This window comes from Bombyx mandarina, chromosome 01 (genome assembly GCF_030267445.1).
Source record: "Bombyx mandarina strain Sakado chromosome 01, ASM3026744v2".
Lineage (NCBI taxonomy): Eukaryota > Metazoa > Arthropoda > Insecta > Lepidoptera > Bombycidae > Bombyx > Bombyx mandarina.
Genome location: NC_143208.1, coordinates 16973566 through 17001379, shown reverse-complemented (window position 1 = coordinate 17001379; position 27814 = coordinate 16973566). Strand labels below are relative to the sequence as shown.

The window sequence follows — 27814 nt, the reverse complement described above, 5'->3', positions numbered from 1 at the left end:
CTAATTGTAATTGCATAAGATGATAAAAAATGCTTTGCAATAGCTTTACCGCGGCAGTCCCCGAGTGCCACACGTCTTTTTTTCATATCATCTACCACGGTCGGCATTTTACGATAAATAATGAACCGATCCATCGAAGCGAACGTTTCCCGCACCCGAAACAGTGATACGTTAAAACACTTAAGATTAAACAATATTTTCAAATACCAGTTTCGTTTAATAACGACTATGGTTTTGTAAGATTGACTGTGAGGCCAACAGAAGCGACAGTTGAGAATCACAGTCCTAGAACTTAGTATGTATCGAATTCACAGCTCATACCAGAATAATCCTTTACGGGCTGTGCGATATTTATGTTTTAGTGTTTGTTAATAGGCATAAAAAAAGATCTTGCTATAGACAGAAAATTTACGTGAACGAATTCATGCTATTTAAAAAGGTGCCATTAAAAACAGTTCTCTATGCCTTGAATAGAATAATGTTATTATTATTCAAAGCGTTTTAATTATGTTTTACATAAAAAAAAATACAGCCAATTTTCGTTGACTAGATTAATTTTCATGGCAACCCTAATTGGGGCATAAGGCCCACTGGGCGACGTCACGCATAAAAAATAGCGGCTAATTCAAAACGACTCCATTGTAGTGTTGCCTGTGACTCATTATTACGTAAGTTCAGTGAAAACGATGAAAACTTATTTTGTTTACTAGTTTTGTCATAATTTGCTTGGACGATGTTGTCCAAGCATCCAGTTTGGATGGAGAAAATAAATATATATTTTAATAAGTTGAATTCTGATCACCGTTCTATCTACCAACTCTAATTCTAATTTCCTTTCCATAATAATTCCTTCAATTGGCCTGTAACGATCAATTAAGACCAAGATATACCCAAACGATCTAGAAGTTCTCTAGTAATGCCATCAGCAATAAACAGCATATAGTTATTATCCATTTTATTTATTACTAGCGGACCCGGCGAACTTTGTTCCGCCACACTGTTTGTTTTAAACACGTCAACTTCAAAATTCTACGATGTACGATAATTAACCATAGAATATATTACGTTTAGCTGTCAGTTGCATTTTGTTATATCACGTTTTATGTCACGTCCCACGGGAACGTGATAAAAAGTATCCTATGTCCTTCTCCTGGTTCTAAGCTACCTCCTCACAAATTTTCAGCCAAATCAGTTCAGCCATTCTTGAGTTATAAATAGTGTAACTAACACGACTCTCTTTTATATATATAGATTTCAGCATTAATTTATATTTTATTTAGTTAGTTAGTAGTAGTATATCGAGGGGTAAAGGCTATTTGGCTTGAGCGGTTTTTTTAAAACTTTACAGGAGAGCCATTGCAAGTTTTGAAATTTGGTAAAAAATATTGTAACAAAAAAACTTCTTCGGCTATTTGAACGGGGTAATCTTAATTGAAGTTCAATTAAAAAAACATCGAATTGCTGATACTAATACCATATAAAAGGGACCTTTAATTACAAAGATAAATGTCGCGTATTAAGCAAAATGTCGCCTTTCACCCCCCCCCCCCCACCAAGCCCTCTTGTGAACCTGTACTGAATATTATACTTCATAGAAATTGTAATATGATATTATCAGCCCGGTGGCCTTGTTCACGAGTGGTTCCAATCTAGTGCAGACACGAGTAGATCATCGTACACCGTCTGTCATCGGACACCAGCTTAAAGAGAAACCAGGTGCATTTCACTCAACATAACAAACCTATCTACATATTACAGGCTAATATTGTATATTTAACCAAAAGAACAAGTACTTAGAGTTTTCAAAGAACTTTAAAGTACTTAAACATTTAATGAATAAAGTATTGATACTGTGGAAATTTGGTAGTACCTACCAAACACACTAAAAATAAATATCAATTTTTTACCATAGGGCACTAAATAGAATATAATATAATCTTTAAATGCGGTTGTATTGGTATAAAGTGCACCTTTCGTCACATCATGGATTATAAGCTTTAGGTTTTTTCTTCCTGTCCACTATTGTACTATATATGTATATAAAGCGCGTGTATTTAAAGTTGCCTATACATTGGTCAACACATACAGAATTAATTAAAAAAAAAAAAAACAAGTAATCTGAAAGGCACTTTGAATGTTGACCTTATTCACAAGAAATTACGATAATTTGTAGACAGATCAACGTCTACACAAATAATGCGTTGACTAATTGTTTCAAAACTCTTTTCTTATTTCTATGTATTTTTGTAAGTTTTACATATAAGACGCTACATGTTCCGTGATAGCGTCATCTTAACTAGAACATTGAACGTATATGATTTAGTTTTGTAATAAATCTTTACGTATTTGCATGAACTTTTACTGGTGGTGGGGCCTCTTGTGAGTCCGCGCGGGTAGGTACCACCACCCTGCCTATTTCTGCCGTGAAGCAGTAATGCGTTTCGGTTTGAAGGGTAGGGCAGCCGCTGTTCCGTGCTGGAGTCATGGTCTAGACGGCTGGCTGATCCTTCGGCTGGTCGTAGGACCGTCGAGGCGATTCGCCCGGTCCTTGTGGATTGGGTGAATCGTGACAGAGGACGCCTCACTTTCCGGCTCACGCAGGTGCTCACTGTGCATGGTTGTTTCGGTGAGTTCCTGCACCGGATCACAGCCGAGCCGACGGCAGAGTGCCACCATTGTGGTTGCGACTTGGACACGGCAGAGCATACGCTCGTCGCCTGCCCCGCATGGGAGGGGTGGCGCCGTGTCCTCGTCGCAAAAATAAGAACCGACTTGTCGTTGCCAAGTGTTGTGGCATCGATGCTCGGCGACGACGAGTCGTGGAAGGCGATGCTCGACTTCTGCGAGTGCACCATCTCGCAGGAGGCAGCGGGGCGCGTGAGAGACGCACAATCCCGCCGCCGTCGAGCGGGGGCCAGGGAGGCGGATCTCGCCCAAGCCCTGGCCCTCTAAGTGTTTCGGGTCCCCCTCACATGTCGGTCTGGGGACCGGCAAGGGGGGCCTAAGAAGACGACGTGCAAGCTGCTCTGCACGCGTTTTACGCAAGAGCATCCGAGTGATGGAAGGCCGGCTATCCTCGACCCACGCTGGTTCTGGCCCAGCGGGGTATTCCATAGGGTAACCCACTCTAACCGGCGCCATCTAGGCGGGCTTCGGACAGTCTGCCGACCGAGAGGGCTGGTGGTCGTGGCGCCGACGACCGCCAGTCCGGCGTCCCGAGGGAGAGGGTGATGGGAGAGATGTGCTCCGCACTAAACGCTTCACTTTCCCCCCTTTGCCTTGTCATGAGTTCTGTCTCATGCGAGGTTTGGACGTTGGTTATTGAGCGACAGGAGGTTTTAGTCAGTTCGACTCTGACATACCCCGCCCAGTATCCCCAGAAAAGGGCGGAAGTCGGCGATTTCCTCCTGACCAAAAAAAAAAAAAGGGCAGCCGCTGTAACTATACTTGAGACCTTAGAACTTATATCTCAAGGTGGGTGGCGCATTTACGTTGTAGATGTCTATGGGCTCCAGTAACCACTTAACACCAGGGGGGCTGTGAGCTTGTCCACCCATGTAAGCAATAAAAAAAAAAAATTAACTAATCTGTGCTTTTTGATATACGAGAACGCACTATATGCGGTAATGGTATTCGAAAGACGATGTGATTCACTGAATTAGTGCTTAAATCGTGTTTGATTTTTGTCTTATTTATCGTACTTATTTGCGCATTACTCTTTTGTGTTTTTTTAGGATTGTCTATCGTTACACTTAATTTGTAATTAAAAGAAAATTAGCTTGGAACAAAATAAAATCTTACAGATTGCTAACTGTCGGGTGTTTCCCGAGCGCTATGACATGTCCTTCAAACGAGGCTTGTGGGGAGTATTAAGCAGTAGGCAGCGGCTCGGCTCTGCTCCTGGCATTGCTGAAGTCCATGGGCGACGGTAACCACTTACCATCAGGTGGGACGTACGCTCGTCTGTCTACAAAGGCAATAAAAACACCAACTGTAGTTTAAATTACTTCCATTCGTATTGAATAATATAGTACGCAATAGTACAAAATTACCGCTTACAATAACATCGTTCTGCTATTTCCTCTGTGGAATCCCGTTCAGTGTTGTGATGCAGATCATGAATCTATTCACTATATGAAACAATAGACTTTTGTAGGGGAATTAAGTCGCTGGGAACGACCAGGTCACATCATCATACTCTATGCTTTATACGGCAATTTCTTTTTTATGTTCATTTTCTAAGGCACTGGATACATTCTATGAGTTGGTACTAAAATAATACAAACTAATAGTTGTAAGTCACGAACGCACAGAAGAAATTTAAAGGCTTATTTCATTCAGAAGACACTATGATTGGCGTCATCTATCTTCTATATATATAAAAATGAATTGCTGTTAGTTAGTCTCGCTAAAACTCGAGACCGGCTGGACCGATTTGGCTAATTTTGGTCTTGAATAATTTGTGGAAGTCCAGAGAAGGTTTAAAAAGTAGATAAATATGAAAATGCTCGGAATTAAATAAAAATGACAATTTTGTTTTTCCTTTCATGTATTCCCCGTCGGACGGATTCCTTTTGTTTGTTTTAAGTTTATTTTATACAAAAGTTTAGGTATTTTATTTTATCGATTGAGGCACTACGAAGTCTGCCGGGTCAGCTATTTGGAATAAAATTAGGTGTCCAGTATGACGGTATGAATACGATATTTTAGAATCGTATTTCATGCAATTGTGCTTGTCAGCTATTCCATTTAACGGTTAATGACTTCTCAAAAGTCAAGCCTAAGCACTTCTTCAAAAGCAATCAAAGCATTCGCTGCAGTATTTACGTTGTGTGCTTCTTAATCGAAGCGTAGCGGTTTTGTTTTTGCACTCACATCGAGGTCATAGGCACGAAATGAGGCAAAAGCGTGGGAGTGCATCGACACTGCCAATCATTTACACCTACGATTACTCTTTTCTTCTTGCACTGCACATCGCTAATGAGGACCTAACGGTTTCAATTGTTTTTATTTATTTATGAAATCCGTCCATTGCATAATTGAAATGAAACCAGCTATCGTCTCACGTTCGGCTTGCAATGGATAATTACCGAGGTGAACCGCATACGTTGAAACAGTAGTAGGCTATATCAAGATAAACATCGGCGTGTGCCGTTTTACCTACGAAATTTTCTTTGTACTAAGGTTTTGTTTGATGTACGCAATAACTTGAGTAATGTATGTGTGTGTGCGTCTTGTTCAAGCAGTGAACCGTATTCCAAATTCTACCTTTAATTAACGGTATAAAAAACAATTTCGGTTTTACTGTGGCCAGATCATTTTGACATGAGAATAGAGCAGCTAGAACACCAGACATAGACCTAGCTAGTAATAATTCCTATATAACTTAGAGGCTTAGATACGGGGAAGGAGGGTAGAGCTCTCCCTCATGCCTATGCTTGCGCTGATTACTTTTATTTTAATGAATTGAGGACTTAAACTTAAGCTATCAAAGTGAGTGATGGCATTCACTTTGAATGTATGGGTCCCGGTAGTCTTAACTTGATGTTACTACAGAAAATCCGAGATAGTCTGCGCATTGACGCTAGTAATATATTTAGAAATACTTTTCGAAGAACATTTCTTATCCTTATATTCATATTGACCTAAGGTCGCGGCTTATACAGAAGATGTATTTAAAGTGAAATCATATCGGACGTGCATGATTCATTGTGCGTTCGTAAATTTATTTCTAATGACACCGCTCAACGATGACACGGTTTCCTTTTTTATATATACATTAAGATTATTTTTTGCAGGCCCAAGAGAGTTTCGAAGCCAACCAACTTTCGAAATTTGTCGCAGAGCCAAATTGTGAAACAGTCAAGCCTCCCGACAGACAGACTACCAGTTCAGACATAAGGAGCACTAAAGTTAACGCGCTGAACATGGAAGTGGAAACGTTGAGATGGCAACTAGCGCAGGTGATTAAAATAGCTTTCATGTTTATACAATCAAATTCCCGTATACATTTTGACTGCGAATTCCGGTGTACCATTAATAATTGTTATGAAAACAATGCAATGCGATATCGATTTGAGATGGCGTAGCGAATTGTTGATTTAACGGATATTTTTATATTTGCGTGCAATCATTCAATCTTGTGTTTTGTTTTTTTTTCTTTTTTGCAAATATTTGTGTGGTTTTCAGACTGAAGCAAATAGGCAGATGCACATAGCTTTATTGAGGCAGGTGGTGACGTTCTTGAGCAGAGTCAAGGAGCACATTGAAGGTCAGAAAACGGAAGGAGAAACGGAAGCCACGAGAATGAACAGGTCATTCAATGTCACCGACTTGCCACGATCTCGGTCCGTCTTGCACGTCAACAAGAACCTGGAATACACCCTGAGCCCTGTCAAAAAGATTAACTCGCGTAAAATAAGCAAGTCCATCAGTAATGTGAATGGATACAAAGACTGCAATGTTTGGTAAATATCTTAATCTAATTACCGTAAGGTTCGTAACAGATAAAGTTATCTAACATTAATTTAAATTATTATTATTAATTATTATTATACTATAGTTATTATTTTACTATACTATATTATACTATAGTAAAATAATAATTATATATATATAATTATTATTTTACTGGTGGTAGGACCTCTTGTGAGTCCGCACGGGTAGGTACCACCGCCCCGCCTATTTCTGCCGTGAAGCAGTAATGCGTTTCGGTTTGAAGGGTGGGGCAGCCGTTGTGACTATACTGAGACCTTAGAACTATATCTCAAGGTGTGTGGCGCATTTACGTTGTAGATGTCTATGGGCTCCAGTAACCACTTAACACCAGGTGGGCTGTGAGCTCGTCCACACATATAAGCAATAAAAAAAAAAATATTATTATATTAAATATAATTAAGAGTAATCTCTTAACGACTGTCAGTATTAATGAAAATCTTCATTCATTCGCATTTGAATAGACAATATCAATTTACAGGAGTCAATCGAAAATGGCTTTGACGTCCGAAACCGAAACAGCTTTTAAGCTATCCGAAGAAATGTCCAGACTGATAATTCTTGCCAACACTGTGTTAAGCACAAAACTGCCTGATCTCGCGTGTAATTGTAATGATAATGAAGTGAATGGATCAAAGCAAAGCGAAGACAACGAGGAGATATGTGAAAAAGAATCGAATGTTTCTGTAAGCAATACTTCTGTAGGCGGCGAAGATACGAATGCATTTGTCTTGAACACGATATGCGACAGCGAGGGATCATACGAAGGCATAACCAACAAATTCATTGAAACTAAAGATAAGGGTATAGCCGATTTCATAGTATCACCGTCACCGCTCACATGTGGCCTAGAAAAGGACTTCGCAGTCGTAAAGATTCAGGGAAAAGACAGCAAAAGAGAAACACGGACTACCAAACCCCAAAACAGATTGGAAAAACGAAACGAATATAACGCTGTAAACTTCATTGAGGACGAAAGTGGATTCTCTTCGATGAGCTCCTTTCAAGAGATCGGAATTCCTATAATAAGTATAATACCGCCGTCGCCTTGCAAAGAAGTTGGTTATATGACTGAGTTTGAAGATTTATTGCAAGGAAATGAGAACTGGAAGAGCGATTCCATTGAACTGGATAAGCAGGCCGTAAAAGTATTTTGGGTTTGATCAATGTACAAATTTATAGCTTCCTAATAACCTTTTTTAATGTACGTAACACGAGTAAGCTAGCAGGCATCTAGCAGTTTTATTAGAGTTTTGTGTACGGTTTTAATAAATAAAAAAAAAACTAAAATTTTTGGAAGTCAATAGTCCAAATTTGTTGTCATGAATAAAATTTCTCTGAAATTAATTTGAGTATACATGCAACCAATTGTGTTGTCAATTTTTAGTATTAGTATTTATATTGCCTTAGAATAAGTTGACTAATGATTTTTTAACTTAACACATTTTGTACTTTGTCGAATATTACTGAAATAAAGTCAGATTTGCGTAATTTATTTGCCCTTGTAATAATCGTGTTAACTGATCAATAGAGTTACCTTGACTATATCCGTTACGAAATTATAGGAAACCATGAAAGTAGCTATAATTCGATGACTTTGGTAGTAGTAACCTGCAAAAATTATAATTTTACGCAATTAGTGGAGGTTTAGCGTAATTTGAGGCTGCACGGATTGATACCAAGATCCTGAGTGAGTGAGAGACAGTAAAGAGTTCCAGTTTGACAGCTGTTATAATATAATCCAATTGAGATTTCAACCTCCTTTTTCAAGGTAGGTAACGATATTTACATCCTGATGTATAAGTACTTCGGTGACTCTTTAATAGTAGGTGACTGGTCATCTTGTTTCTTTAAATAAAACAAAATAATGACCTTTAGTAATTTTTTGTCAAAATAAATCTTAAAGAAACTATTGAAATTAATTTTCCTTTCGAGACCTAGAATTCATAAATAAAAGAACACAAATGTGTATACTTTTTTATTTATTTTTATTGCTTAGATGGGTGGACGTGCTCACAGCCCACCTGGTGTTAAGTGGTTACTGGAGCCCATAGACATCTACAACGTAAATGCGCCACCCACCTTGAGATACAAGTTCTAAAGTCTCAGTATAGTTACCACGGCTGCCCCACCCTTCAAACCGAAACGCATTACTGCTTCACGGCAGAAATAGGCAGGGCGGTGGTACCTATCCGCGCGGACTCACAAGTGGTCCTACCACCAGGAATTACGCAAATTATAATTTTGCGGGTTTGATTTTTATTACACGATGTTATTCCTTCACCGTGGAAGTCAATCGTGACATTTGTTGAGTACGTATTTCATTAGAAAAATTGGTACCCGCCTGCGGGATTCGAACACCGGTGCATCGCTTCAACACGAATGCACCAGACGTCTTATCCTTTAGGCCACGACGACTTGTTAATACGAACATTTTCTATTATAAACTCTTTGTTTCGAGTAAAAAAAAAGTTTTGTCTGTGTAAAAAGGTTCTGTCAAAATATGACAGCAATCAAAAAGATAATGTAAGACAAAAAATTCAAAAATTGTTGAAAATCCCTAATTTTTCGATAAATATTTAAAATTTCAAGTACATCTCCGTTTAAAATTCTAAATTCCCTGTGAAAATGGCCGAAGAAGGCGACGAAAAAGCAAGCGGCGATGTCGAAGAGGACACTAAGACAGTCACTCCACAACCGGAACCTAAAATACCCGATGTAGAATTAATTGTTGACGGGTTTGGGTTGATGCCTAAATCAATGAAGGTACCCAAAAACCGCACTTCGAATGCCTTCGAAGAATCAAAGCAAATGTTAAAAGAAATAAAAGTTACGAATGAAGAAGCCAAAAGTCCCTGCTCCTCCAGTACTAACATTGAAGTGGTTAGACGGTATACTTGGAGAACGAAAAATAGGATGACTGTTCAGGTATGAAGAGTTGAAAAATTAAATTTGTTAAGGATATAAAGCACTGTTAGTCAATATCTTGTGATAAATCTGTTAGGTTTGTCTGAGATATTAAAATTTGATTGTGTTTATGTTAAATTCTATACATAAATATACAAGAAACATACTACATAAAATATACACTAACAACAACAACCCTCGCTGTTGTGAGAGTCGGTGATTTTTTTACAGAGTGCCCCGAAATACGCATTCTGCATACACCGATCCGTATAATTTGTTTCAACAACACGGGTTGAATAAATTTTTGTTTCCGTAAGCTTTTTTTATTGCATTGTTGGGTGGACGAAATCACGACTGGTGTTAAGTGGTTACCGGAGCACATCGACGTCTACTACGTAAATGCCGCCACCCACCTTGAGATATGAGTTCTAAGGTCTCAGTATAGTTACAACGGCTGCCCCAACCTTCAAACCGAAATGCATTAGTGTTTCACGGCAGAAATAGGCAGGGTGATGGTACCTACCCGTACGGATCCACAAGAGGTCCTACCACCAGTAATTACGCAAATTATAATTTGCAATCTGTTAAACAAAACTTGGAATTTGCTTCCAAATTTTTTAGATAATATCGTATGGAGCCACCATCACCTCAATCCAGGTTCCTGACAAAAAAGGCGTTCCTGATGATGTGGTCGCAGGATTCGACACTTTAGAAGGTATTTTATTGTCATTCGACGATTTAAATAACGTTCTAAGTTGAGTTCAGAATTCATTTTAACATTTACTAGCTGACCCAGCAGACTTCGTAGTGCCTCAATCGATAAATAAAATACCTAAACTTTTGTATAAAATAAATTTAAAACAAAGAAAAGGAATCCGTCCGACAGGGGACACATCAAAGGAAGAACAAACTTGTTATTTTTATTTAATTCCGAGCACTTTTATATTTGTCTACCCTTTAAACCTTCTCTGGACTTCCACAAATAATTCAAGACCAAAATTAGCCAAATCGGTCCAGCCGTTCTCGAGTTTTAGCGAGACTTTTTTTTTTTTTTTTTTTTTTTCCCTACCTATGCTGATAGCCTTGAGAGGCTATTTCAGCTTCACCCTAGCGTTAGTAGGTGAGCTCGCGGGGCTCAACCGGAGAGTTGCTAACACTGACCCTAGCAAGAGCAGTGCTTCGCAGAATCTACCACCGGATCGGAAACGCGACCCACTGAGAAGATCCGGCGAGAAACTCAGTGGGCTGTGTCTATGGGTTAGTTCGCTCGTCGAGTCCTTCGTCGCAAGCGACGGGTTCGACGAGGACGGTGACCGGTGCTTGTGGTGCCTAAAAGCACCGTTAATGGATCAGGAGGATCCGTAATGACGTGCTTTGGGCGACGTCGACGGTTTACCATTCGGTCTACTGGGTCGGGTATGTAGTTTCCAGCGGCTACGATGAGAGGGTTCTCATGTCGTGCCGCCTTCTCAAAATGGCGCAGCGATGCCGACTGCAGATACTTACTAACTGAATCGAGCTCCAGGTCATCGTGGAGATCCACGTTCCTAAGGAACCAAGGCGCTCCGACGGCTATCCTGCAGAATCGGGATTGAATAACCTGAAGGGATTTCAAGTGGGTGCGGGCTGCGTGAGCGAATACTACGCTTGCATACGTCATGACGGGGCGTATACAAGTTTTGTAGAGTGTTACCTTATTGCGGAGGGACGGTTTGCTTCGACTACAAAGCATTGGATAGAGTCGTCCTAGTATAAACGCGGCGCGGTCGCGTACCGTTTTTATATGGGGACGGAATGTCGTCCCTCTGTCGAGGGTGACGCCTAGATATTTGACCTTCGAGACCCACGGTATGGGTTGGCCAAAGAGAGTGATGGGGCTAACGGCGGAGGTGTTTGCGCGCCTACTACGGAGTGGGATGCTCGAAGTGATGTTCGGAGGGCGACCCCTTTTGAAGAGCACCGCTGCGCTTTTCGTGGGGTTGATGTCAATTCGCCACTTCCGGAACCACTGTCCCATGGTGGCTACTGCGATCTGAATTCGCCGATGAAGCAGCGACATCTTCCTACACGAGTAGTAGATAGCCGTGTCATCGGCGAAGAGCGCTAGATGGGTCTCCGGAGACCGGGGTAGCGAGACTAAAGAACAGCAATTCATTTTTATATACTTATATATAGATTAATCCTTCCAGAATATTTCCAACCACGAAACCCATATTTCGGAGCTACTGTTGGGCGCTACGCAAACATCATTCGGGATGCCACAATGGTGGTGCGCCCTTCGGGAAGAATGTACATGCTGTCAAACAACAAAGGCCATCACCACTACCATGGAGGATATGTTGGATTCGATAAGGTAATTAAGTTTTCAGAAGCTGTTTACTCTTCGTTTCAATTTGTTGATAAGTATGCAAGTGAATAAATGACATTTTGTTGGAACTGATGTCATTTAAACACACAAACTTAATGGTAATCTATACCTATGTATGTCCACGTGGTTATAATTCGTAATAAAATAATGTGAATTCTGAGAATCAATTCCAATGTTGGAATGTAGAAAGGAAACTATTTGTTAAGTCGGCTAGCATGCAAGCTGTCAGCTGTCATGTTCATAATATGCCAGAAATTGCTGCGAACGTCAACGACGATTTTGGCAAACAAAAAACGATAAGAATAATAATACTAAAATTTGATTAAATACAATTGTTTCCTTAACTCGCTGCTACCGATTGTTAATGTGTGACACTGAATTAATGGAGTTTTGCTTTCACTGATTTCGAAGTCAAAATTGTACTGAATAAAGTATTTAATATATCGTATAATTGGACTTCGGAGATGGGATTACTTATTAATATCATAGGGTTTTTTCAACCGATTAAAAAAAAACACTTTTATTAGCTCGACCAGTTTTTTCTGTGAAGGAAGTTCTCAACGTATTATAATTTTTTACAACTTCTAGAATTTATCTACTCGGATTAATTTGAAATTTTAAATTTAACGTAATATCTTAATCACAACTTCATCAGGCTATGGTCGAATTTAGCGAACTGGGCGACCCCATGTTTATTGGATTAAATTCGTTTTGGTTAGTGTCAAGTGATAGTATGGGTTACAGAGGTTAAAGTTTCATTCTTGTAATTGTTGTTGAATCCTTTAAATCAGAACGCATTACCGCTTCGTTGTAAGAATAAAGAAGATGGCGGTAACTAGCCTTATTGGTGCAGAATACACAATGAAATACACAAATATATAATGTGGTTATATCATGCATTTTATTCGCTTACAAAAATTGGTAAGTGCCAGGGGATTTACATCTTGGCATAGAGAGTCATTTGATGCGAGTACACGGGGCATCTTGCCTCCTAGGCTACGGAACCTTCAAATAATTGATTCAACGATCTTAAATTTTTAGGTTAATTGGCATTCATATGTGAACGGGAATCAAGTGATAATGAGTCACGTGTCCGAGAGGTTTCACGAGGGATATCCGGGCACGGTGATGGCGCAAATCACATTCGAAGTAACCTGTGATAACACCCTTAAGATTGAGATGAAGTGCACGTCCAGCGAACCTACTATTGTTAACCTGAGCTGCACACCGTATTTCAATCTTGCTGGACATGTGAGTTTTAATTTAAAGTAGAACTAGATATATTTTTTATTGCTTGAATAGGTGGACGAGCCCACCTGGTGTTAAGTGGTTACTGGAGCCCATTGACATCTACAACGTAAATGCGCCATCTCTCTTGAGATATAAGTTCTAAGGTCTCAAGTATAGTTACAACGGCTTCGTCACCCTTCAAACCGAAACGCATTACTGCTTCACCGCAGAAACAGGCGGGGTGGTGGTACCTACCTGCGCGGACTCACAAGAGGTTCTACCACCAGTAGTAGATATGTTTGACAAGTCGTCTCAAGGCATGAGGTCAAAGTTTAACGGTGTATTTGTGGTTTGTTATTTACCATCTATGAGCGGTAATGAATGAGTAATGCGTTTCGGTTAGAAGGGTAGGGCAGCCGTTGTAGTATAAAAACTGGGACTTAGAACTCGTGTCTCAAGATGGATGACGGAATTAACATTGTTCGTGATTATCGGCTCCGGTAACGGCTTAACCCATCTTCTTCTTCTTTTTTTATCAGTCCGGTTTGTTTTGATTCGAGTTTCAGTAATATAAAAAGTTTCAGGTATAGGTATAGATTATTAGTGCCCTAGGCTGTTGGCAGGGCTGCTACTTTGAAACGTACCGCCACACTTGATTTGTACCAGAGTTTTCTCTCCTCTCATGCATTTAGTGGTTATTTAGACACATCATCTAAAAAAAAAAAACTGGAAAAACCATCAATGATTGAATTTGTTTGTCACATTTTGGTGTTTAATATTTTCAGCACTCCGGTAACAATACAATGTACGACCACATATTTACCATCAATGCAGATAAATACACCGCTGCAGATGACGATGGAGTAGTAACAGGTAAGTTAGATTTATGTACACATCACATTATCTTAAGTGTAGTTAATTGATCCTTACTTTATTAATAGTTTTTTGTCAATACAATGTAAAAGTCTTTAAATTAAATAAAAGAGCTGACCGTTAGCGTGGTTTGGATATGTGATGCGTAGAGAGAAGATGCATGTGACTAGGAGATGTATGGAAATGGTATTGCAAGGTAGAGGGGGAAGAGGTCGACCGAAGAAAACACGGATGGAATGTGTGAATTGACGATATGAGAGAGAGAGAAGCGAAGCAAAATTGGCTGTGCTCACTTCACCTAGTGGGATAAGGTGGAGAAAAAGAAGAAGAATGTAAAGGTCATTTGGTTTTTATTAATACCGGCCTGTTGGCTTAAAGCCCGTGACTAACTTCTCGTAATTTCGTATTTTTATAGGTGAAAAGAAAGTGGTTGGTGGTACTATATTCGACTTTAGAGTGCCCCGTGTTTTGAGGACAATGCTGCCTCGAGTAGCGATGGGCGGTTATGATATCAATTATTGCGTCACACAGGGAACAGCACAAGATTTAACTTTTCACGCCAGGTCTGTATTTTGATCTCGTATGTTTAGTTTTAGTTGTGTGTGTTAATGTGGTTTCTTTTTGTTAGCTTGCTGGACGATATTACGGCTCACCTGGTGTTAATTTTACTGGTGGTAGGACTTCTTGTGAGTCCGCACGGGTAAGTACCACCACCCTGCTTATTTCTGCCGTGAAGCAGTTGTGCGTTTCGGTTTGAAGGGTGGGGCAGCCGTTGTAACTATACTAAGACCTTAGAACTCATATCTCAAGGCTGGTGGTGGTATTTACGTTGTAAATGTCTAGGGAATAGTTTGGCTTCTCGTTGTACCATCAACTTACGACACTTTTTGCATGACTACGTTAAACAAATGAGGATTCTTCGTAAAGTGTTTGACACAATAGGACATTACCAGTTTTTAAATAAAGCTTTTTGTTGAATTCGGCATACTAGTTTGAGATTTTGAGAATGTATTTTAGCGACTTTGGATTCGAATGGTCATTAAGAACGCCAGCCAGATGGTCAGATCTGGTTAAGGAAGCGGTTGGTGGTAGTCTATACCATGCGGTCCATGCCACTCATGATCGGACACTGTGGAGGAAAATCATATGTGGTCGCGATCCTTAGCAGTGAGGGAATCAAGGTCACTAAGAAAAAGACCACGAGGTAGAGGCCCGATACGTTGGAGTCACCAGATCCGCACTACTCTCGACCGATAGCACAGTCCACGATGCTCTACACTGGGCGGTAGATAGGACCAAATGACGTAGAGCTATCCACAATAAGCTTTTGTTGCGAGGAGGTAGTCACGACCCTCAGCATTGAGGAAATCGAAATGAATCGGAGAAGAGGTCACTAAGCAAAGTTACGAGATTCGTTCTGTCTTAACATGTGCCATAATTTGGTTGACTCATTGCTCCTTCTAAAATATAAATAAAGAGGTATTTTAGAAGCACGGTTTAAGCGAAGAACACTCTACTTGGTCTCAGATAAGTCTGTCCTCAATTCGCCAAACGTTTTTTCTATTTTTACAGAGCCCTCCATCCAGTAACCGGAAGAGTTATGGAGTTGTACAGTAACCAACCTGGCTTGCAGTTCTATACCGGGAATCTTTTGCCGGATCCAGATAAAATAGTCGAGGTAGCTAACTAGTCTTATCAATTAAGCGTATAACTTTACTTATGGTCATCTATGTTCTTATTGGCTAAATCGGGCAGATGAACTCATGACATTATTATAGTAAATTGTTGCTACCGGAAACAAAACAATTGGAAAACTCTGAGAAAAGAATGACTGCAGAAGATTGGTTGTATGCGTGATTTTGCAGAATAGTAGCAGGATAGTTATTTGTTTATTAAAGGAATTATGTAGGGAAATTATAAATATTAATCGGTTTTGATTGATAGCCTGGCAGATCATTACGATTTAGATACTCCCCTAACTATTTATTATAAGGCCTGTTGCTCTGACACTGCTAAATAGATTCAATGATTAAGATAACACAAAAAATAATTCTGTTATAGTAGTCGTTAAGACAAAACAGCCTAATACTATTTTCTCCTCTATTTGTTAAACTACTTTCCTTTTTTTTTGTTCAATACTACATCTACTGCCCGCCCTGCCGCTCACATACCTCAGGCGGTGACTAGCGCCTATACTAAAAGGATAATCTCATATTATGTGTTCCGTTTGACGTCCGAAGTCCATTATGAGAGTACATCGTATGATTTCCACTGCAGGTCGCTAAATTTGACTACTTCCGTTTCCTAAGTCCCATCTACAGCGCCCTCTATAACGTCTGGAACCGAACCAACAAGCAAAGACAAGCCGCCATATTTGTCATTGTTGCGTCGTTTTTTCCCACGTGCAGTCGTTAATATTTTAAGAAGTTAGTAATTTAAAATGTTATAAGCAACTTTCGAGATTTGAAGTAGAAAGTTTGTTTCAAACAAGTGTTATGATTATCTTCCGTTTCGTGAAAACCTCCAAGGCTCTACAATGAGTGACGAGGTTATCGCGCCTTTCAAAGTAAAATTTAAGTGAGGATAGTTCTTCGATTTCTTCGGATATTTCTTCGGGTTCGTCGGAAAATAAAGACTAGGGACCAGCAAGAAAACTTCGAAAAAGTGACTGGTCGCGAGATCTGAATAAAAGGTTTGACTTACTGTCGCAATAATGGGTGAGTCATGTGAATAATATTTTAACTTCGAATCATGCTATTGCTGGTCGTGCACCAGTGGTCCCGCCTTTACACTTACAAATACCAACATCTTATACCTAATAATAATGTCTGATCTGGTTTCAACTTCCAATCGAAATTAGACAACGACGAATAGTTTTTACGTCTGCCACCAGACCGTCCGTTACCAGAAGCGGGTAGGTTTTGAAATTTGAGCATTTCTATAAAAGAACCAGATATGCAAAGATTTGACTAGCCGACTTGGAACGCGGTGCAGTATTGGGAGGTTCAAAAAAAAAAAAAAAATTTTCCTGCGTTATCTAATGCTATTTTGGCACAGAACGAATGCGTTATGCTGCCATACAAAACCTTGCCGACGGGTCAAATTCAGAGAATGTTCAGCTTAATACTTCCGCCTTTTACGAAAAGTTTAAACCGCTATTCGGTAACGATTTCGCCTATAAAAGTTTCTAACGATATCCTTCAAATAATTTTCGGTAAGCGAGCCGAGATTATACGATAGCGTCGTAGATACCTCATAAAGAAATTAAAGGATAGATATATCAGGGAAGATATAGAGAAAATATCTTCTTCTTGTGATTATATGTTTAACCCCAACTTATTATTGGCATATATACAGAAAATTGGTGGTATTGATAAATTACAAAAGCGGCACCGTCTGCTACTCGCATCCGGCCCGCATCGCCGGAACTCTCGGCTTGTACTGCCAATGCAAAGCCATGTCGAGGTAGGCCACATTCCAATACATCTAAAGAGGCCGAAAACAGATATTCTGAGCGATGCTATCCAAATAATTCCTCAGCAAGAAAAACGGGGGGAGGGGGGAACAAGTACAAAGTGGAACGAAAATCAGGAAATAAAAATAAATTACTCAACAGCATTTTCAGGCGGATGTCTAAGACTATATCGAAACACCTAGACTCGATCCACCAAACGTAATATTGAAATTAATAATAACTTGATGTCAATCAAAATCCAAAATTTAATTCAATAGAGCATTAAAACCCGCACCCCCGACACCGTCTTTCAGATTTGCTCTTTTCATACTTCCCAAGACCAATAAAAAATCGAACAATTTTCAACCTCAAGGCATTGAACAAGTACATGAAACAGTCTTGTTCACCTTTTTCACCATCGAGTTCCTAAGTTTTATAACAGATTGGAATGTCAAACTGGATTTGAGCCAGGCCTATTATCATCTATCAATGACGTTTCTCGGGATCAGTTATCAGGGTCGTCTACTTCAGATGATATGTCTGCCATTCGGCTTAGCTGCACCACCGCGGATTTTTGCTTCAGTGACTAACTAAATAGCCGAAATACTTCGCCAGAAGGGTCTGCGACTAGTGGTTATCTGCTTGTACACCAGGGCAGAACATCTCCCGCCATCGGAGCAAAGCTTATCCATATTATCTGGAACCGCTGCGTTCATTGACAGTGCGTTTCCAGAGGTCTTTTTTGCCACGTACCAGCTGGCTATGGAATGAGCTCCCTCCACGGTGTTTCCCGAGCGCTATGACATGTCCTTCTTCAAACGAGACTTGTGGAGAGAATTAAGCAGTAGGCAGCGGCTTGGCTCTGCCCCTGGCGTTGCTGAAGTCCATCGGCGACTGTAACTATTCACCTTCAGGTGGGCCGTATGCTCGTCTGCCTACAAGGGCAAAAGACTTGTTGAAATCTCAAGTAACTATACTGAGACCTTAGAACTCATATCTCAAGGTGGGTGGCGGCATTTACGCTGTAGATGTCTATGGCCTCCAGTAACCACTTAACACCAGGTAAGCTGTAAACTCGTCCATCCATCTAAGCAACCGGTTATGACACTGACGAGCTTGATAGACTTTCTGGGAATCGTATGGGACACCAAATCCAAGACAAAGTCCCTGCCCAAGAATTTGCTCGTGCGACTTACTGCCGGCGGTTGGAACCTAAAGCAGGCGCAAAGCCTCTTAGGATATCTCAACTTTGCGACTTTCATCACCCACCGGGGAAAGTTGCTTTGCCGAGTCCTTGCAGTACCACAGCAACAAGCTCAGGAGGTATCCTCATTTACCAAAGCAGTATTCGGACGAGGTACGTACAGAGCTGGATTGGTGGTTAGAGAAAGTCAGTCAGAGCACACCAATTCATCCACAGAGAATGGCCACGAACCACGTCATCACCGACGCGTCGGACATTCAGTGGGGAGCCCTTGTAAACAACAGAACAGAATTTTCCTACATAAAGAACGAGGGAGGAACCCGGTCACGATAATTGCTAGATCTGACTGGAAAATTGCTTAACTTAATAGACCACCTCAAAGTTGTACTTCTCCCTCACCACCTACCGGGACTGTACAACACTGAAGCCGATCACCTCTTACGCAATCGCGGCGGCTTGGAGTGGTATCTCACAGAAAAAGCAACTACTAGGCTATTCAGCCTGTGGGGAACTTGTTCGCGTCTCTGACCGCTCATGGATAAAAAACTATGTTTACCTCTTGTGAGTCCGCGCGAGTAGGTATTTTGCCCTGAAGCAGTGGTGCGTCTCGGTTTGAAGGGTGGGGCAGCCGTTGTAACTATACTTGAGACCTTAGATCTTATATCTCAAGGTGGGTGGCGCATTTACGTTCTAGACGTCTATGGGCTCCAGTGCCCACGTAATACCAGGTGAGCTGTCAGCTCGTCCACCCATCAAAGCAAAACTCAAACGCCTGCCTCTACAACGCGTTCAGCAGATCTTGGCATTACTGACTAGCATGGCCGTTTCCGCCGCTCAGTCTGATATCCAGAGTGCTGGACCACCTCAACTCAACCTCAGGTCGGTACATACTAGTGGTACCCAAGTGCAAGAAGCCCCTGTGGAGGCCAGACCTGAAATCACCTGCCCTCAAGCGACTCAAGAAGCTCAGAGATCTGAACATCAGTCTGGTGGACACTGACAATGCTACCGCCAGGCTGTCAGCAATCTACACCTGGAAGCTTGGTTCATTTTTGGTGGGACACGCTGACAGGGACATGGACATCGGCAGGAGAGAAACTTACTATTATCGTGCTGGAGAGAGTCTACGATAAGAACATACGCCCCTATTTGGAATAAGGGGTAAGGTTTTGTCAAGAAAATGTACCCGAATTAGAAAATGTAGCTAGATTTCTCTGTTATATTTATCTCATGGTCTCTCCTACCGGACCATTCTAGTTTATAAGTCTGTTATATAGCGTCCGTTTGTGAAACTCTATCGGATATAAAAAATAGCTTCGAGCCCGACAGTGAAACATACTGAAATCTATTTCCTTGACAAAGCCTGCACCTTCTAAATTACTGATATTTGGGTCGAAAACTAATTGATCTTCACACCAACAGTCCAGTTGGACATTCGTGGCTGCTCCTGACCAATTGATCATCGATGCAGTATACTGGCTACGCAATCTAGTGAATATGACACAGCAAACCAGTGGGAATATTTAATCTATTCTTAGCAACTAAAGGCTCCACTAGGCCAGCTACTGCAGCGAGGATTAGTAGTTGGGTAAAAAGTCTTTTAGGAGACTCAGGTATTCAGGCCTCAGTTGGAAGCTGTAGAGCGGTGGTGAAAACTTGAAACTGGGTAGGAAATTACCAAATTAATTATATTTCAGCTAAAGATAACTGACAACATGAGCATACTTTTAGAAAGTTCTATCAAAAACTTATTATTAATGCATCAAACACTGATATAAATTCTGAGAAATCTTTCTCAGTATTTTCGTCCTAAATCTTATTAGGTCGCTTTGAATTAAGTGGGTAATATTATACGGTTACCTTCAATTAATTTAAATTACGTGCTTAATTTAAGCTTTGCTTAATTAAACTCAATAAGTCACATTGTTGCTTTTTAAATAAATATTATTTTATTTCAAATACAAGCCACCAGGAGATAACAAACAGTCTCTCATAATGGACTTCGGACGTCAAACGGAACACATAATATAGAAATTTTACCTTCCAATAAAATTTGTATTATGTTTCCTAAGACGTCCGAAGTCTAGATAATGTCTTCCTGGGGCTACATCCATCATTATGAGCCGAACAATGACAAATATGGCGGCTTGTCTTTGCTTGTTGGTTCGGTTCCAGACGTTATAGAGGGCGCTGTAGATGGGACTTAGGAAACGGAAGTAGTCAAATTTAGCGACCTGCAGTGGAAATCATACGATGTACTCTCATAATGGACTTCGGACGTCTTAGGAAACATAATACAAATTTTATTGGAAGGTAAAATTTCTATATTTTTTCGTGTCTGTACCTTGTGCTCGCATAATATTTTGTCACCTTATTATATCTGTATTAATAGATTATGGTCAAATTTAATAATCTGTATTTTTAAATATGATGGTAGACTCCAGTCAAGGCCGCCGAAGAGGAAGAGGCCGAGTCCACCAAGTCTGAGAGCGGTGACAGTACTGCCAGTGATAAATCGAGCGTGGCAGGCGAAGTCGTGAACGAAGAAGAAAGCGTGGAGGTGAATGAACTACGTAGTTTTTTTAAATCTTATCTTTACTGATATATAAATCTACAGTGGCTTTTACGGATGTTCCGTTATAACTACTGAACCATGCATCCGATCGACTTGAAACTAGGTATCCATGCAGAAAATACATATACTTAATGGATAGGCTAATATTTATATGAGTATTGGACTCCCTACACCAGTTGCGGGGGCGTTAATGATGAGAATCTTTGTGGGGGTGAGAAATGATAATGTTAATTTTAAATGCCCAGCGAAGCGGACGGGTACAGCTAGTTTATCTTTTATAAGAAGAGCTTTTTTGTTATCAAGTTACAAGGCACGACTAAATCTGGTTGGTCAGTAGCCTGGTTACATTATTAATATTAATTTACATTTATTTTGCTTTACATAACTTAAAACGAAAGCTTGTATTAATTTTATTAATCATTAAATGTAGCCGCTTATAATTTGTATTTCATATAATTCAGCTTTTAATTCGATATAAATCCAATATGAAGCTCTGAGAAGGTCGTATGAATATTATGATGTAATTTTTTTTAGAATAGTTTTTAAGATGCTAGTTGGGTATAAGTCGTTTTTTTTTCTAGATCGAAAGCGCACCGACTGTTCTGATAAGAGGTTATAGGTTATAGATATAGGGCCTCATAGACAAAGCCTTTGAGTTTATCCGGCACCAAAACATCCAGTTTTGAGACAGCGCAACGTGTATGAATTCGGACGTATTAGCGGGAAATTTAGAAATGCGAAAATTAAATTCTCTTTCGCATTAGTTTTTTTTTTCCTGTCAATTTATTTGTATTTGTATATGTATTTATTTGTTACAGGGCAAAACGAGTGTTGGTTACGTTCCACTGATGGGCAAACAAGGAACGTTTTACAAGAAACACGGTCTCTTCTGTTTAATGCCGCAAAACTATCCTGATGCTGTGAATCACGTAATTGAATATGATTTCATTCATCGCTCACAGGACGGCTGTTTGTAGCAAAAGCTGTTTTTTTAATGACAACTTGAGCCAGCGCTCATTATTTATATAAAGTCGCCGTGGTCTAAAGGATAAGCCGCCCGGTGTACTCGTATCGGGCGATGTGACGGTTTCAGTATTCGAATCCCGCCGGCGGGTACTAATTATTCTAACCAGTGGTCACCCGGTAGTCGAAATTCGACTATAATTAACTGAATTAATTGAAATTATAAGTTTGAATATTATTAAAGTTCTATTCTCTACTTCTCTAGAATTCTAAAATCACAGATTTCGCCAAAAATACACTATAGACAAATAATAATCAAGACAGAATAATAATCGATTCTCAATTTTTACAAAAAGATTGACAATAAGCAAAGAGTAAACAAGTGTTGTGTCAAATACATGTTAGTGTGTGTAATGTTTTTTTATTTATTGATTTAATGTATTCTTTATGCATAATTAAAAAAAAAAACTGCACTCCTTCTCTATATTGTCTATAAGTGTGGGAAATTTCATACTCTTCCATGGGCGCAATTTATTAAAAAAGAGATACAAAGTTTTTGCTTCGCTTATTAATATATATATATATATATATATATATATATATATATATATATATATATAAATCACGTATTTTACACATATCTTCGAACGAATTCCACGATGAAGGAACAAATTCGTGTAATAAAAATGAAAGGCGGACAAAATTTAATTTAACTTACCATTAACATGCTTATTTATGCCGCTAATCAGCTTGGTATAAACGCTATCGTTCCCTTTGAACCGGAACGCATTACTGCTTAGCTACAGAAACGGGTAGTGGCACGTTCCTATGCGGACTCACAAGACTTCCTGTCGCCATTATATATGTCATAGCGAGTGCGGCATTTTCGTATTGACTTCAGGGGCTGATGGGCTCCAGTAACCCCTTAACATCATGTGGGCCGTGAGCTCGTTCATCCGACTAAAGCCAATAATATCAATTGCAGTTTCAACTAAAATCGAAGGATTAAACAGTCATTGCAGATCGACTCGTAATTTTAATTGTAGTTAAACTCTCCTTCGCAGTTTAAGCTATCTCAAAATTTAAACGGTCACGAGGTAGCGTTTAAACAATGAGTTGGGTTTAAGCTGATATTTTCAAAATGGCCGTTCGAAATCAACATCTATTGTTTTGTGTCAAAGTAAATGTCAGTGAAAGTAATGGAAAGTAAATGTCGGTAAATAGAGATGTTTAGAAATGAATGTCCAAAACTGCATTGTGCAAGGCTCAAGTAAATAAAAACAAACTGTTATTTTTTTTCAGTTTGGATCAAGTTTGCTCCTTCAACTGATTATTGACAACAACAGTTTTTTATTTATTTTCCAGTATATTGTCATATCGCCTCACTAATCTTGCTAACAATTCGTTTCTCATTTAGAAAAAAATGAGAACGCGTTGTTTCCCTTCAAGATACAGATAAAATTTAATTAAAAAAAAACATCTGTCATATCAATTCAGTAAAGTAGTGTTAGTTTGAAACCTGATAAAAGATTGAAAACAACAAATGGAACGCTAAATGTTGCCACTCGTCAAAGCATTATCTCAGTTTAGCTAAATTGAGTTTGTTTTCGTATTAATATTACGAAAGATTGATCAAATTTTAACTAAGTTTTGTTAATCTTTATTTTAAACCATGACTGATATTATGGGCCTAAGCATTTAAAAAAAAGTCGACATAATTTCAATTTTATTTTTAAATTAATAACCGTTTTAGCTTATAAAACATTTTGTTAGGTTTGTATTTAATTAGCGCTCAGTAAGCTTGCTCGCAATGGCAACGAAACAAGCTCTCAACTCCCACTCATTTTCATACAACAGTTATAAGTTTACGTAAAACTAATTTTATACAATCACGCACTTGCGCTTACATTGGTAGATGATGTCATTCACAAAACAGACACTGCATACCAAGTACGTACAAACATAATCTGTTCAGTGGAAGCTCGATCACTGTATTCGAGTTATTAGTCTGGTAGTTATCAGCCCCGAAAATATGATGGTAATTTGTCACACAAGAAAGTTAACACAATAAAAGTTTGAGTGTAAATGAAGCGAGAACAACACTAGATGACCATTATTTAAAAAACATTTTGGCGTATGTATGGGGTATACTAATAGCTAATTAGCCTTTTTTCATATAATTAGAATAAATACGATAGCGTGCCTTTGAGATTCTTTCGCATAGTAAACAAATATTTTAAAACCTTATTATTTGAGATGTGAAGTAAACTAATGTGTCTAATATGTTGAAAATAAACCGTTTAAACCTGTTTTGGATAGGAAAATTGTATTAAAACTTAGACAAATTTTATCCCTTGCGTTTAAGTGCTTAAATTAGTGTTTTTTGTTAATAAAGTACTTTTGAATTTTTCAGACCAACTTTCCGAATTCGGTGCTCAACCCTGGAGAAGTTTACGTTCACCGAATACAATATAAGTTTGGTATTCTACTCGGAAGGTATATTTGAAATACGTATCACATTTTGGTATAAAATTGAACTGAGTTTTTTTTGTATGAATCAAGACAATCATTTTACACGCGCTCTTACTGTGAATTTCGATGGTTTTAATTTATATTTTATTTTATTCCGGTTTATAATTTGGAGATTGTTATGTACGTTGAAAAATAAAATTTTAATTACATGTCTAGATTGTTTTTTTTGTAATAAAACATACATTATTATATTAACATTGAAATGTTGCGATTTTACGAAATAAAAAATACATTTTAATAAACATAGACAGAGGGTCGTTCTATCGTACTGGACATTTGAAATGTAATGAGTATTTATTATCTATGGTGTGTATCCTCAAGAACTGTAGATATAAGGATAGAGAAGCTCGTAAATCTCCAAGCAGGTTTTACTGGTGGTAGGACCTTTGTGAGTCCGCACGGGTAGGTACCACCACCCTGCCTATTTCTGCCGTGAAGCTGTAATGCGTTTCGGTTTGAAGGGTGGGGCAGCCGTTATAACTATACTGAGACTTTAGGACTTATATCTTAAGGTGGGTGGCGCATTTACGTTGTAGATGTCTATGGGCTCCAGTAACCACTTAACACCAGGTGGGCTGTGAGCTCGTCCACCCATCTAAGCAATAAAAAATAAAAAAGGTTTGGTCAATCGCTCATAACAGACGTAAAACGTAGAACACATCATCTCTAAGCTACAAGATCTAGGTTTTGGAAGGTCTCCGTCATGTACTGTACTCTCCTGCACTTTTATTTGTTCAATTTACTCGGTCTTGAGCTATTGTTCGTTCGCTACGTAAAACCTTCGTTCGTTTTTCAGTTATGTATTAATTTTTTACTAGTGTGCCCCTGGAAGTCGAAATTCGACTATAGTTAATTGAAATTATAAGTTTGTACATATGGGCGCAAACGCCACTGTTGGCAATAATTAACATAATAATATATAGTTTAGTTTATTATATGTTAATATTTATTTATTATTAGCAACAAAACTGTTATTCTACCATATTTAATAATTAGCAGACACTGTTTTGATGTGAAAATGTTCAGAATATGTTTAATGTTTATATTATTGTTTAAAAACACAAATGACTGTATAAATGATTAAATATGAATAAAGCATAAATATTAATAATAATTTATATGATAATTAACAGTACTAATAATTTAATTAAGTATTGTAATTGTTATGCAATGATGTTGTTGGCGCCATCTATTATTAGGCTGGATAATAACAATGTTAGTTAATATTACTTAAAAGTAATTCATGTAAATTAAATTAAATGTGAGTCATGTAAAATCACTAAAATATGTATTTTGAATATTAAGCTATGTTTTGTGAATTGTTTCGCAGTAATTACATTTGTTTGTATAAAAGAAGTTGTAGTTGTTATAACCAACACAAAATGGCTAATTGTGTAAGAACCACGGAATAACTCAGGCGTGGCTTTTTGTTGTAAACAAGTAATGTTAAAGTTTTATAGAATTGTATTGTATTTTCATTGTAAAAGAACTTATGTGTGTAAATCCTGACTTAACGCCGACATACACTATTATGATTCTATTGTCAAAGACTATTTTATTTCTATAATCACAGATTTCGCCAAGACTACACTTTAAAAAAATATTAATAAAGACAAACAATATTAATCTATTGTCAATTTGACCACATACTTTAAACAATAAGATAAGTTTGACAATAAACAAATATTATGCATGCGTGTGTGTGTCGAATACATGGTAGTGTGTGTAATGTTTTTTTTTATTGATTTAATGTATTTTTTATGCATAATTTAAGAAAATATTAACATTCTGCACTCCTTCTTTATATTCTCTATAAGTGTTGGAAATTTCATACTCCACCATTCGTGCAATTTTCGTAAAAAGGGATACAAAGTTTTTTCTTCACGTAATAATATATAGATTACATCGGTTAACGATCTTTACCTATCTCACAGGTTGTTAATTTGTTATCGGAGCCAATAGACATCATGCTGTAAATCTCGCTACCGACCTTGAGACAAGATGTTGTAGTATCAATTGCTTGATGACGACTCGTCCGGTAACGCTGATTTTTTCCTACCTAATCTGATAGCCTTGAGAGGCTATGTTAGCGTAACCGGGCGAGTAGGTGAGTTCACGGGGCTCAAACTGGGAGTGCTGCTAACACTGGCCCTAGCAAGAGCAGTGCTTCGCAGAATCTACTGCCGGATCGGAAACGCGATCCACTGAGAAGATCCAGCCAGAAACTCAGTGGCCTGTGGCTATGGGTTAATTCACTCATCGAGCCCTTCGTCGCAAGCGACGGGTTACACGGATGGTCGCCTGTGCTTGTGAAACCTAAAAGCACCGTTAATGGATCGTAAATAATAACATCATCGGGGGACAACAGTAGCTGATTGTGAATTTTATAGGAATCAAAACATGAAAATATATTTTATTGATAAATCAACAGGAGACCCGGATTCGCCGGAAATGTAATATTATGAATATTAATATCGTACAATAAATTTAAATACTGCAATTTAATTTTTCTTCAGACAATCGTTAGGGCCGAGGTAAAAAAAAGTACTTAAAAAATTGACTAGATGGCAGCACATACATTTAGTGTAGGCCAGTTTCGTTATATGAATATTTTTTTAATTGCTTACCTACTAATAGTTCTAGTAATTTAATTGATCGTATTAACCTCATAAACATGAATATCATGTAAAAATATACAATCAAAATCAATTTCAGAGGAAATGTGTGGATACGCCTTCCCGTCAACTTCTAATTTCTGTTACCGCATTTCCTTATTTCATCCTTATTAACTGTATCGTTTCTTTAATTACCTTTTCCCTCCAGAAGCCCAGGTTTAACCTAGACCTTTACTATCACCCTTTTTCAACCGCGAACAATTCATTCGTTTCGTTAGATGTGACTGACGGCTCTACCATCGTTGTTTCAAGTTCTGATAATCCCAAAGTCACAGCTTTCGGGCTCGGGTAAATACTTGAAGTTGATTCGTCTGCGCATTAGACGGTCCAGCTTCTGCAGCAAAGAATACATCAAGGAAGAACATAAACGCTTAAAATCATGAGCTTCATTTTTTTATTCCATTTGTAAGCTTAATACAGATATAAGGATATTGAAAAATAATAATCTGCAATTCTCGCAAAATTTAGATAATGTACACTTAATATTCACACACATGACGTCTTTCTTTTTTTTATTGCGATTGTAGGCAGACGAGCG

General features: G+C 38.7%; 2 protein-coding genes across 3 annotated transcripts in view; both read left to right on the top strand.

Moving 5' to 3' along the window:
- Positions 1 to 8003, top strand: part of LOC114252831 (uncharacterized) — a 29984-nt gene extending 21981 nt beyond the window's left edge. Inside the window, exons 2-4 of the mRNA XM_028187491.2 lie at positions 5799 to 5963; positions 6190 to 6467; positions 6977 to 8003. Of these exons, the coding sequence (XP_028043292.2) occupies positions 5799 to 5963; positions 6190 to 6467; positions 6977 to 7658 (1125 nt within the window). The 3' untranslated portion in view covers positions 7659 to 8003. The remainder of the gene's footprint in view (positions 1 to 5798; positions 5964 to 6189; positions 6468 to 6976) is intronic.
- A 779-nt stretch (positions 8004 to 8782) lies between these two features.
- LOC114252856 (galactose mutarotase) lies at positions 8783 to 24756 on the top strand. 2 transcript variants are annotated; one of them, XM_028187528.2, is made up of 10 exons: positions 8797 to 9423; positions 10024 to 10117; positions 11592 to 11755; positions 12812 to 13021; positions 13786 to 13873; positions 14289 to 14436; positions 15446 to 15551; positions 20969 to 21091; positions 21925 to 22035; positions 24483 to 24756. In XM_028187528.2, the coding sequence occupies exons 1-10, from the start codon at positions 9124 to 9126 to the stop codon at positions 24573 to 24575; spliced, it is 1437 nt and encodes a 478-aa protein (XP_028043329.2). In that variant the 5' UTR covers positions 8797 to 9123; the 3' UTR covers positions 24576 to 24756. The 2 variants fall into 2 exon arrangements, with proteins under 2 accessions (XP_028043330.2, XP_028043329.2); XM_028187529.2 differs by lacking the exon at positions 20969 to 21091 and having other exon boundaries at positions 8783 to 9423.
- The last annotated feature ends 3058 nt before the right edge of the window (positions 24757 to 27814 follow it).